The 12,755-nt window shown below is 40.0% G+C and overlaps 1 protein-coding gene across 1 annotated transcript; it reads left to right on the forward strand.

Annotated features, from left to right (window-relative positions):
- The first annotated feature begins 3,294 nt into the window (after positions 1-3,294).
- Positions 3,295-8,863, forward strand: LOC6048495 (microfibril-associated glycoprotein 4). Its single transcript, XM_038251033.1, has 5 exons — positions 3,295-3,419; positions 3,475-3,663; positions 3,721-3,968; positions 8,274-8,688; positions 8,746-8,863. Exons 2-5 carry the CDS (start codon positions 3,572-3,574, stop codon positions 8,861-8,863), a joined length of 873 nt encoding a protein of 290 aa, XP_038106961.1. The 5' UTR covers positions 3,295-3,419; positions 3,475-3,571.
- The last annotated feature ends 3,892 nt before the right edge of the window (positions 8,864-12,755 follow it).

Here is a 12,755-nt window from a genome sequence, read left to right on the forward strand (position 1 = left end):
CATAAAGTCTAAATACAAGAATTATTTTTTTACGTTCTAAGCAATGTCTACAACATTGCCAGGATACCAAATCGATCAGAAAATCGGTTATCGAATTTATACAGATTTTTCAATTTTTCAAGTTTTAGCCGGGCGAATTCTTTTACATTTTTTTTGTACGGTAAGGAATAATATGGTGCCATTTATTTTTATTGCTTTTGCTATCAGCACGGTAATGCATGTTCAGTTTGAGTTTAAAATTATATTTCAGTGGTTTTTCGAGTTTTCCACTATTAGGACTTGATTTTCAACTGATCATTTCAAATTTTTTTAAACAAATTTGCTCATTACAAAAATTAACAATCCAGTGTGTTGTGATGATTTTCAGGCTGATCAAAATCTTTTAACACTACATGGAATATCATAGAATATCTGAAATTTCAGATTTTTTTCTTCATTGCTTCCAGGAAAAAATGGAGGAGAAATTTAGAGTTTTATTATTTGAAACTTTGTCAAAAGCATATTTAATAGCAATCAGAATTTTTTTAAACATATTTTAAAAAGTTTTCCACATCTTAGAATACTAAGCTTTAAAACAACAAATAATTACCATGAAAGTTTAAATTATTCTACAAAAAAATATGCTTTGAAATGATAATATGGAAACATTTGGTGGCATTGCTGATTTTCTTTTTAATTGGCTTTGAATAATTGGAAACTTAATATGAGTTCATATTGAAAATATAAACTACAGTGCCGCTTTATTTAAATTTAAGAAAATATAATTTAAAAAAACATGCACGTCAATGACATCATAACTCTTCCTCACACCCAACCCAGCATTTCGCATAAAAACCTCAAACCAGCTTCCCTGCTAATGATGCTGCTGCCCAGGTCCACGTTCTGCGTTGCGGTGCAGCGCATGTTTCTTTTTTCACTTTCTCATGGAAAATCCCTCCCCCTGTTTTCACCAAATCAATTGCGAAACCTGCCCGCAGCACCGGCCACGACCAGCCCGACAACTCTGTACAGTCTGTGTGGGAAAACGCACCGTAATCCGGCCCGAAATCCACTTCCCGATTCTACGCAGACTTAATTGCAGCTGATTTCCGGAAACGGCCAACGATTCTCACGCTGCCACCACCACCAGCAAAAACATCAGCTTATAGCCACTCCCTTTCCCTGGGAAGGCTCTCAGAATTATCAATTAACCGTAAAGAATCGTCGACACACCACGCCGCCATTTGCCAAGTGAAATCCGCACCCAAAGATCCATTATCACTTGATGGTGGAAAATCCTGCGGGAGCAATTCACCTAGTGACTGTGGAATTTGAATCTTCTTTTGTAGAGTATAAAAGAATTAAAAAAACTTGCAAAATCAATACTTTTCCTTGATGGCAAAAGTACCAATAGATGTTATCCTGGTGCGGGGTGCAAGTCACCCTCAACTCGATTGTAACAAGGCAAACCACCATAAATCAAACAGGTCACGTGGATTCCCAGCCCGTCCAAAACCACCCCAAAACGAACGCATCGATGAGGGTGAAGTGCCTGTGTAGGATGCTTTCCCGTGCGCACGGCAGCTTTTTTCCTTTCCGGTTCCTGCTCCGGTAATGGGTGATGCTGCTGGCTGGTGCAACAGCACAATTTCCATAAACCAACTCAGGAGGGGCCAGTCGGCAATTCGGCACACGCGCCGTTCAATTGATGGACACTCTCGCTAGTGGCTGGTAGCGTATGCTTCCTTTATCGGTGGGAGATTAATTGAATGTTATTCTTTTGATGACAAACAATGAGAATATGCGTGCGGCACTTGTGTCACGTTGGGTTTTTTTTTTGTTTCGAAAAACATTGATGTGGAAGTGGTTCCTAAAATATTTGGACAATTAAAAAAAAATATGTATAACGCTAAAAAACACAATTATACACTATTTCTGATAACTTTTTTTTTATATTGGAAAAAAAAGTTTTAAAAACATGAGAAAAAATGCGAATGAATTATTCACGAAATGACAACAAATAACCAAATCACCAAAATTACCAAAAATAACAAAAATAACAAAAATGACAAAAATCACAAAAATGACAAAAATGACAAAAATGACAAAAATGACAAAAATGACAAAAATGACAAAAATGACAAAAATGACAAAAATGACAAAAATGACAAAAATGACAAAAATGACAAAAATGACAAAAATGACAAAAATGACAAAAATGACAAAAATGACAAAAATTACAAAAATGACAAAAACGACAAAAACGACAAAAACGACAAAAATGACAAAAATGACAAAAATGACAAAAATGACAAAAATGACAAAAATGACAAAAATGACAAAAATGACAAAAATGACAAAAATGACAAAAATGACAAAAATGACAAAAATGACAAAAATGACAAAAATGACAAAAATGACAAAAATGACAAAAATGACAAAAATGACAAAAATGACAAAAATGACAAAAATGACAAAAATGACAAAAATGACAAAAATGACAAAAATGACAAAAATGACAAAAATGACAAAAATGACAAAAATGACAAAAATGACAAAAATGACAAAAAAGACAAAAATTACAAAAATTACAAAAAATACAAAATATCTAAGTATTGATGAAAATTTTATTTTTTGCGAAAGATTTATTTATTTATTTTTTTATTTTTGTTATATATTTTTTTTTTTGGATTTTGGATTTTGGGTTTTGGGTTTTGGGTTTTGGGTTTTGGGTTTTGGGTTTTGGGTTTTGGGTTTTGGGTTTAGGGTTTTGGGTTTTGGGTTTTGGGTTTTGGGTTTTGGGTTTTGGGTTTTGGGTTTTGGGTTTTGGGTTTTGGGTTTTGGGTTTTGGGTTTTGGGTTTTGGGTTTTGGGTTTTGGGTTTTGGGTTTTGGGTTTTGGGTTTTGGGTTTTGGGTTTTGGGTTTTGGGTTTTGGGTTTTGGGTTTTGGGTTTTGGGTTTTGGGTTTTGGGTTTTGGGTTTTGGGTTTTGGGTTTTGGGTTTTGGGTTTTGGGTTTTGGGTTTTGGGTTTTGTTTTTGTTTTTGTTTTTGTTTTTGTTTTTGTCGATGGGTTTGTCATTTGTAATTGTATCTTATTTCGAATTATTTAGTTTTGTCAACTTTTTTCCTCTTGCTACAGCTGTGCTCATGCAACGATTTGTACTTTTGGGGCTGATAACAGACGACTGCTAAATATAAGAAACTACTCACAGCTCCTCCAGCATTAAAATTGTATAAAAGCAGATATGCTAACGAGTGCCATCACATTCAACAGATTCTTCAGGATCGAAAGGCAGTCAGAATGGCTTCGAAGTGTCTGCAGTATTTAAGTTTGCTCGTCGTAACTTCAGTCTGTGCAGCAGAGTTGACTCCACAAAATATTTCAACCTCAGGGTTTGGCTATGAGTTGGTGCAAGAGCGGTTGGATCAGCTACAATTTAGGTAAATTTGGATTCATTTTAAACACGCAAGAACTAACCAAACTATTTGCTTTCAGCTTTTTAGAGCTTTTTGTCCACGTTAAGGAGCTGGGTGAAACCGTACTGAACAATCAGCGCTCCTTGGAGGGAAATCAGCAGCAAGTGAACCAGTTAATGCACCACCACCAGAAGCAGCTGACCGACCGCGTTGACGACCTGCAGGTCGGCGTATCGGCCAACGTTTCACTGGTGGCGGACTACTCAAAGTATGGAAGGTGTTCAAAAGTTGCGTAGATTTCTCGTAAATTTTGTTTTATTTTCAGACAAATTTTGAATCTCCAAACCATCTGCGCAAATCATGACAAGATTCGGCAAGAACTTGAAAGATTCAGGCCGAATTCAACCCACGCTCTGAAAGTTGACTTTTCAAATCCGGAATCAAAAGATGATACAAAGAAAGCCAACATCAAGTCATGCAAGTCTGCAAACTCCAAATCTTCCGGAATCTTTAACCTGCTTCTGACGGACGACTCACCCCCAATCCCCGTGTTCTGCGAGTTGCAACGCTTCGGCGGAGGATTTTTTTTTTTTTTTTTGAATTAAATATACTTTATTGAATCTTTCTTATAATAATTACATTTGGTTTACATAATAAGTGGTCAGCTGTGGCTCTTCAGCTTTATTTTGCTTTTCGTGATTTAAACACTGTTCATTTTTATAACTTTAAAAGTATATGATTTATCATTTTTGTAACACTAGGTACAATGAGGAAAAAAAAATGTTAAGAAAACATAACCTAACCTAAAACTAACTTAAACTTACAATAAACTAAACCAATCCTTGAATCAAGGGGTATTCAGATATAGCACATTTTTCCCTGAATTTCAAACATTTTTCTTGAATCTTCTGATCCAACAATTTTACTTCTGCTAATTCATGAACCTCACGTGATCTTGTCCAGCCAGGAACATTCAAAACCATTTTGAGTACCTTGTTTTGGACACGCTGGAGCTTCAATTTATGAGTTCTAGCGCAACACTCCCAAACAGGTACTGCATACTCAATAACGGGGTAAATTATTTGTTTGTAAACTGCTAGCTTATTTTTCAAAGAAAGCTTTGATTTTCTGTTAATTAAAGGATACAAACACCTGATGAGAATGCTGCACTTGTTCAATATTTTGTCTACATGCTGCCGAAACAAAAGTTTCGAGTCAAGTATGAGACCTAAATAGACAACTTCCTTTGACCAGGGTATTGAAACATCATTCATTTTAATCAAAACATCATCCTTTGGGACAAATCGGGCCGATTTGGAAAGTGGAAAAATGATGGTTTGAGTTTTGGCTGCATTTATGCGAATTTTCCAGTCGCCAAAGTATTCGGAAAGAACGTCAAGACCCTTCTGAAGACGGCCAACTAAATATCTGGTTATTTTACCCTTATAAATAACGGCAGTGTCATCAGCAAAAGTGACAACACACCATTACCAGGAAGAGTAGGCAAATCAGATGTAAAAATATTGTACAGAAGTGGGCCAAGAATACTTCCTTGGGGAACCCCAGCATCAATGTTGAATAATCCAGAAGCAATCCCATTCAGAAAAACCTTGAACGATCTCTCCGAAAGATAGTGCTGGATAATTTTGATAAGATACATTGGAAAACCGTATAAATACAGTTTATGTATCAAACCATCATGCCAAACATTGTCAAAAGCCTTCTCAACATCCAACAAAGCCATAGCAGTTGATTTAGACTCAAGCTTGTTCTGCTTGATGATTTTAGTTACTCTCGTAAGCTGATGAGCAGTATTATGCCCTTTCGGAAGCCAAACTGCTCATTCAAAATTATATTATTATCGTTGGTAAAATCCAAAAGCCTTGAATAGATGACCTTCTCAAAGAGTTTGGACAGACTACTCAAAAGACTAATGGGACGATAACTTGTTGGCGATGTTGGATCTTTTGAGGCTTCAAAATTGGTATGACTTTGCCCAGTTTCCAATTGGTGGGGAAGTAACCAAGTTGCAAACATTTATTGAAAATATTGGCTAGATGTTGAAAGAACTGATCACTCTGTTTTTTCAACACTAGATTAAAATGTTATCAAAGCCTGGAGCTTTCATATTTTTCATTTGTTTAACTGCAACTTTGACTTCCTCACCAGAAACATGGGAATCTGCAGGAAATTCAAAGGTAGAGTCATTGATTGTTGAAATACTATTGGCAACTGATGTTTCTTTACGGCTGGTCATGGAAGCGCCAAGATTATGTGAACTAACAAAATGAAGCCCAAGTGCATTTGCCTTTTCCTCGGATGTAATCAAAGGAGAATCCTCAACAATAAGAGGAGGAATAGGCTTTGGTTTGTTTTTAAGAACTTTTGAAAGTTTCCAAAATGGTTTTGAATAATTCCCAAGCTGGCTTACATGTTTTGAAAATTCTTGATTTCTGATATTGTCAAGTCGGTCTTGTATGATTTTGTTCAAATTGTTAACTGAAATCTTTTGTCATAGTCCCCAGTCCGTTGATATTGTCTCCTATAAACATTCCTAAGTCTAATCAAGTGTTTAGTATCTACGTCAATATCAGTTACCTTAAAATTAACAGGAACCTCCCGAACGTTGGCAGCCTCTGCTTGGTTGATAGCCTGCTGGATCACCTCCAGCGAACGATCAATATCAGCAGAAGTTTCCGGGTGTTGATCATAGTCGATGTTGCTGTCTACCACTTGCTGAAACTGCTGCCAGTCAACGTTGTGGTAATCTTTCCGGGTTGGTTGCCGCTGCGGAGTAACGGAAGCTCCAACCTCCACAACCACCGGATAGTGATCAGAACTCAACTCTTCAAACACCTCAGGATGAGCCACGTTCTCAGCCATATTGGTAATGAAGAAGTCGATGATTGAGTGATTCCCAGACCGAGCCACCCTCGTTGGACGATCCGGACTCACAACGTTGTAGTATCCGTTTTGCAGATCGTTGTGCAGAATCACTCCGTTCCGATTCCTCCTGCTGTTGCCCCAAACTTCATGCTTCGCGTTGAGGTCACCAGCGATGATGTACTTTGCGCTCCGCCGTGTCAGCTTCTGGATATCGCTCTTCAGTTTTGCTGCTGAACCATCTCTGGAATTCACCTGACGTGGGCAGTATGCAGCAATGAAGAGTACTGGGCCAACAGAAGTGGGAATTTCCACCCCAACGGCCTCGATGATGTCCAGCTTGAAGTGTGGCAGCCGGCGTGGCTTGAGATCACGATGAACAGCGACAAGCACACCTCCTCCTCCAGAGGTGGTCCTATCGAGCTGCGTCGCGATCTTGTAGTTTTGCAGATAAACTTTTTCACCGGGCTTCAGATGAGTTTCCGTGATGGCAGCTACGTCGATCTCCTTCTCGCGAAGAAAATCCACCAGCTCTAAATTCTTCCTCCTAATGGAGCAAGCGTTCCAATTCAGCAGCTTGAGGGACCTACGATCCATACTGGATGAGGTCAGCACTTCAATCTGCTGGGTCTTGGTTTTGCATCCACGCAGTGCAGCGGACATCTGTTTGAAAATATTGAGGAGTTCGGTTGAGGTGTAAAGATCATTACCATTTTCCTCAACTGCTGGTTCTTGGGTTGGTCTTGGCTCCTGGCTGAAGCCCGGTGGTGGCGGTCTCGGCTCCTGGCTGGAACCCGGCCGTGGATGATTCATCTCAGCTCTCTTCCTGGGATCCAACGGCAACGGTGCCAAGTTCGGGACCTGGCGTCGCGGTTGAAGAGGTGGAAAATTTTGCTCCACCAGGGCTGGAGGAGTTCTACGACGCTGAGGCTGATTCTTCGTCGATGCTTGCTGCCGAATTTTCACGAACTCAGCTCTCTTGGGGCACTTTCGGTCGGTTGACGAGTGCTCACCGTTGCAGTTGAGGCACTTCACCAGCGAATCTTGGATGCACTGGGATGTGATGTGCGCATCGGTACCACATTTGGCGCAACGACGCTTCAGGTGGCAGTTCTTACCTCCGTGCCCGAAGCCCAGGCAGTTGAAGCATTGTGTGACGTCACGATGCACTGGTCGGTATCGCTCCCACGACACGATAATGTTGAAAACCGCTCGAATTGCCTTCAGCTCAGGAAGCGTCGTCGATCCCTTAGCCAAATGCAGCAGGTAGAGCTGGTCACGGTACTTGATGTCTTTGTTGCGTCGGCTCATTTTGTGCACGGCCAACACATCCAGTTTCAAAACTTTTAGCTCGGCAGCTAATTCCTCCACTGGCATGTCGTACAGACCTCTGACGACGATTTTGTACGGCTTATCCATGACGACATCATGGGTAAAGTACTCCGCCTCGTTTTCGGTCAAGTAATCCTTGACCAGTTGATAGTGCTGCCTGGATTGCACCAGCACCTTAAATCCGTCCTGACACAGACGAATGTTGCCTTGGACTTTCCCAGACTTGATGAGTTCAACCAGCCCCGCACGAAAGTCGATCGTTGCTGCTGATTGCCTCACATAAAAAGGAGGCAGTTTCTCCTTTCGCTGTTTCACTTCATTCTCCTTTGCTTCCGCTACCTGGTCCTCGTCAGGCAGTCCAGCGAACTTGTTGTTCTTCAAAAGCTGCTCCTCGTGCGATGAAGAGTTCTCCTCCTCCTCATCCATCGGTACAGTACCGTCGCTCTTTTTCGTCTTTTTGCTGTTCGATGTCACTTCCAAAAGCACCTTCCTTTTGGAAATCCCCGGTTTTTGGCCATCAGTTGAGGCCTCAACCTTCCTTTTGGAAATTCCCACTTTTTTGCCTGCTTGAGCCGCAGGTAGGGCAATATTGCCGGCGTTTTGCGCCGGGACGCGACGAGTCATGTTGTTTCAGACAACCTTCACCAACGAATGCTCGGATAACAATGAGCTTCGGCGGAGGTTGGCTCGTAATCCAGCAGAGATTCGACGGATCGGTCAACTTTTACCGTGGTTGGTCCGACTATCGGGACGGATTCGGCGTGATTGGGGAGGAGTTTTGGCTGGGACTGGAAGCAATTCACCAAATTACGAAACGTGGGACGTACGAGTTGATGGTGGAGTTGGAGGACTTTTCGGGAAACTACAAGTACGCTCGCTATACCGAGTTTCAGCTGGGTGGTGAAGCTGAGAAATATGCACTGAACAAGCTTGGAAGTTATAGCGGAACGGCTGACGATTCTCTGGCGTATCACAAGGGAATGAAGTTTTCGACGTTTGACAGTGACAATGATCCTCATAGTTCGAATTGTGCCAAGCAATATAAGGGAGCTTGGTGGTATCAGGCGTGTCATTTCAGGTAATTTGACATACTATATTTTGCAGTTATAAGAGTTAATCGATTTTGCTCTTGCAGTAATCTCAACGGTGAACACCTCAATCAGAAAAGTTCCGCAACCATCAACTGGCAGAAAAGTACCAGTTGGACCGAAGCAGGATTGAAGTATACGAGAATGATGATTCGGGAGAAATAAACGGATTTTAAATCAACCTGAGTATTTTTTCCAAGGACCAATCACATTTCAACCCCCTGATATCAAACTGTAGACTCTTCCCACTGTTCTCATGTTTAGTTCCGATGCGGATTTAGGGGTGGCCGGGACAATCATAAATTGAGCTAATTTAATTTGGCTGCTGCCGGTCGTTGCAGCCGCGGCAGACGACCCTTTTAATTTAGTCTGACTCTCGAGTTACCATCGCGTTGCAACATTGTGGAAAAAAGGGGTTTCCCCTTAAGTGACTTGTAGCATATTCTTTTCACCCTCACAGCGAAGCATTTTTGTTTGTTTCGTGGGTGATGCATCACGAATCAGCACTAAAAACAGTCAACCCAGGGGGACAAATCGTGAGAAAGTCGTCCGAAAACTTCATAATTGATCGTCGCGAGGCACCTTATTTGGAGACGAGTTGTGTGGAAATGAGTCAATTTTCCCCCTCGGCCTAATTAGCAGAAATCGAGATTTCATAACCGCGCACAATTACCCGTCGATCGTTTTGCGCGCCTAATTGGCGATCCTCGCGGGACCAAATCAAGCCGGCGAACCGCCTCTTTTGAGCACATTCGCCAGCAAGTCCGGGGCGTGTAAACAGGTGATTCCGCGGGGCTCTCCGCGTTGGACTTCGTTAGCATTAATTAACAATAAATTTGTCAAAAAATGACCGATTACACGACCTGCCTGACTGGTTGGGTAGCGGAACGGTAGCGCGACGACGATTGGAGGCTGGTTGCACATCTTTGAGGACCACTCTGTACGGAGGTTCGACGAGCTGGCAGTGCAAATTTATGATTATTAATTCCTCGTTTGTTCCCCTCTGGGCTGCTCTGTACAAGATGGGACTGTTTGGTAGAATCGTGGTGTTTGAAGGTTTGCAGCGTGCCAAAGTGCTGCTGGGTTTGTTTGAAGATTCGTTGTAGTTATTACACTCAAGTGATTTGAAAGGTTGGGTCAGTAATTCAAAAGATAATCTCGAATCTCTTAGAGATTCAAGAGATTTGAGGAATTGATAGATTCGATTATTCAAGGTATTCGATAGATACAAGAAATGCAAGAGGTTTAAGAGGTTTAACCCTCTACTGCCCTAATTTTTTTTCTAAGCAGCTTTTGTTATACTAAAAACTATACTTCCCCTTTTTTTTTGTTTTTCTTTGTTTTTTTTTTTTTTTATTTGCATTTATCATTACATTTTCCTAGCTATTTTTTTATTGTTTTACAGTCACTTTTAATTTTTTTTTTTTTGCTATAGAATGGCACCATTATCATTTAAATTGTAAAAAATGCGTAGAGGCATAGTCTGGGACACTACAAAAATTACTGCATGCTTTTTACTAAAAAAAAATAGAAAATGTTAGTAAAACTCACAGCCAAAGTTGACCCCTAAAAACACATTTTTTAAAACATTGGTAAAGTCACATAAAAGAAGTCAAACTTCCAACCCTAAAATTGAGGGTTTAAGAGTTCTTCTTTCCAATGCTTTTTAAAGATCAAAAATTGCTTGAAAAATTGATTATTGGAGATATTTCAGATCGAAGCCAGTCTAGAGACGGAGTTGGGTTGTAAAGGGTTAAGAGATTCAAGAGATTGAAGGGATTAAGGGGTTACATACATCTAAAAAATCTCAAAAATTCATATTTCCAATTATTTATTAAATCCTTTCAAAAGATGATTTCCAATCACTCCTGAAAGTTCCATAAAGATATTTTATGATTTAAGTGGCGGAAATTTGAGGTGAGGACTCTCAAGACATATCCCGTGTGCATGACGAAGCCCGATTTTGAATTTTAGTTTTTTGAAAAATTACAAAAATCAAAAACTGTTGAATTTTTATATGGAAAACAGACAAATATTTTTATCTTTTTGTAAAATAAACTTTTTGAGAATCGGCTTTCGTCATGCACACGGGACCCGTTTAGTGAGTCTTCACCAAAATTTTGAGCCGATTTGGTTGAGATATCGTGGCACCCTGTTTTTGAAACTGCTAAAATAGCTATAGCTCGGCAACGCTACATCCAAATGTCTTCATATTTATTTTGTAAATAGATGAAAATGTATATTTTAATACCCTGAAAACAAATTTAAAAAAATATTCAGCGTGTTCTCATACCAAACTCATTGCCAATTTATATGTATGTAACCCCTTAAATCAGTGTTTGAGTAGTGCGGTGCCTGTGTGGACGCTCAGTCCTGTTTTTTCGTGTTATTTTCCGTCTCTTTTATGTCGCTGTTCGAGTGCATGGGGTGATTGGTCATTATAATTAAATAATGGCATCAGTAGTGCGGTGCCTGTGTGGACGCTCAGTCCTGTTTTTTCGTGTTATTTTCCGTCTCTTTTGTGTCGTTGTTCGAGTGCATGGGGTGATTGGTCATTATAATTAAATAATGGCATCAGTAGTGCGGTGCCTGTGTGGACGCGCAGTCCTGTTTTTTCGTGTTATTTTCCATCTCTTTTGTGTCGCTATTTGTGTACATGGGGTGATTGGATTTCTTCTGATTCGTGTTGTTTTCATCTCTTTTGTGTCGTTGTTTGTGTGCATGGGGTCATTGGTCTTCTTCTTCTTCTTTTTTCTTTTTTTTTAGTTCGCGCGTTCGTTGGCCAATGAGTTTATTTTTGTCCTCTTTACATAGTTTTCGATAGAAACGATCCGAATTCTTTTTTTTTTTCAAGACAAGCAAGTCGTATTGCTGGATTAAGTCCTTTCTATATCATCGATGATCGGAAGGCACGCCGACGAATATGTTTTAAGGCTTATGATATAAAATCATTTTAATGAATAAAGCCCTTCTTACATCACCGTTGATCGGAAGGCACGCCGATGAAGAATTTCTGGAGGATCGCGGTCGAATTAATACTATATTTAAAATTCTAGATAGCTATCTTTCGGATTCGATTGTGAGTAGCGGGACTTCGCGGTTACTATGCAACGTATTTTTTGGAGTCTTTTTATATTTTAAATTTATAAGTCCTTCTTTTATCATCGTTGATAGGAAGGCACGCCGCCGGTTAAGTTCGTTTAAGTTATTGTTTTAATTTCATTACAATCGGTTACGTGGTGTCCTGTTTTCTTTTCGTTTATATTCGTTGATCGTAATAATTTATTCCAACTGGCAGCTTTAGTATTAACTCATCTACTATTTTTGACATTTGCTCGCGTTATCTTAATTGTACCAACAGTAAAAATATACTGATAAGTCCAGCCCATAGCACTACCGCTCGGTTGGCACGCGTTCGATTAAAACAAACTTTTTAAATAATCAATTATTTATCTTTCCGCAGTCGGCTGCCTAAGATTTAAAATTTCAACCGATAAACAAAATGCTCATGGTCACATCACTGCCACTCGTGAATCCTGACCTCATACCCATCTACTAACCCCCTCAAAACTCATGTGATACTTTGTCGGAGATGCAGTCGATTGGGCGGTCTCTATCACTCAAGTATCGGACTAACATTCCCATCCACTTCCCCGTGACCCTACCACTGGTCGTGGCCGGCGCTGGTATTGATCAGCATGATAGGAGCCTTTGAGAAGTTGCGAAGCGAGGAAAGATAGCACCCACTTATCTTCCACGGCTCGTGGATGTAACTTCTGGAGGTCCTGGTCAATAACGGAGTAGCAACTGCGGGTGGGCACCTATGCTTATGCTTATGCTTATGCTTATGTAACCCCTTAAATCAGTGTTTCTCAACCTTTTGCGATCCATTCCCCCCTTGACTGATTTGCAAGAACTTCATTCCCCCCCCCCCCCTTATTTTTAATTTACTGATATCAATGTACAAATATAAATAATTTTTTTTAGGTTTGCAAAAAGATTACAATTTGTATAACAAATTAAAGTGTAAACTATGCAATAAACCTTAAACGTTTTT

Source organism: Culex quinquefasciatus, chromosome 2 (assembly GCF_015732765.1).
Source record: "Culex quinquefasciatus strain JHB chromosome 2, VPISU_Cqui_1.0_pri_paternal, whole genome shotgun sequence".
Lineage (NCBI taxonomy): Eukaryota > Metazoa > Arthropoda > Insecta > Diptera > Culicidae > Culex > Culex quinquefasciatus.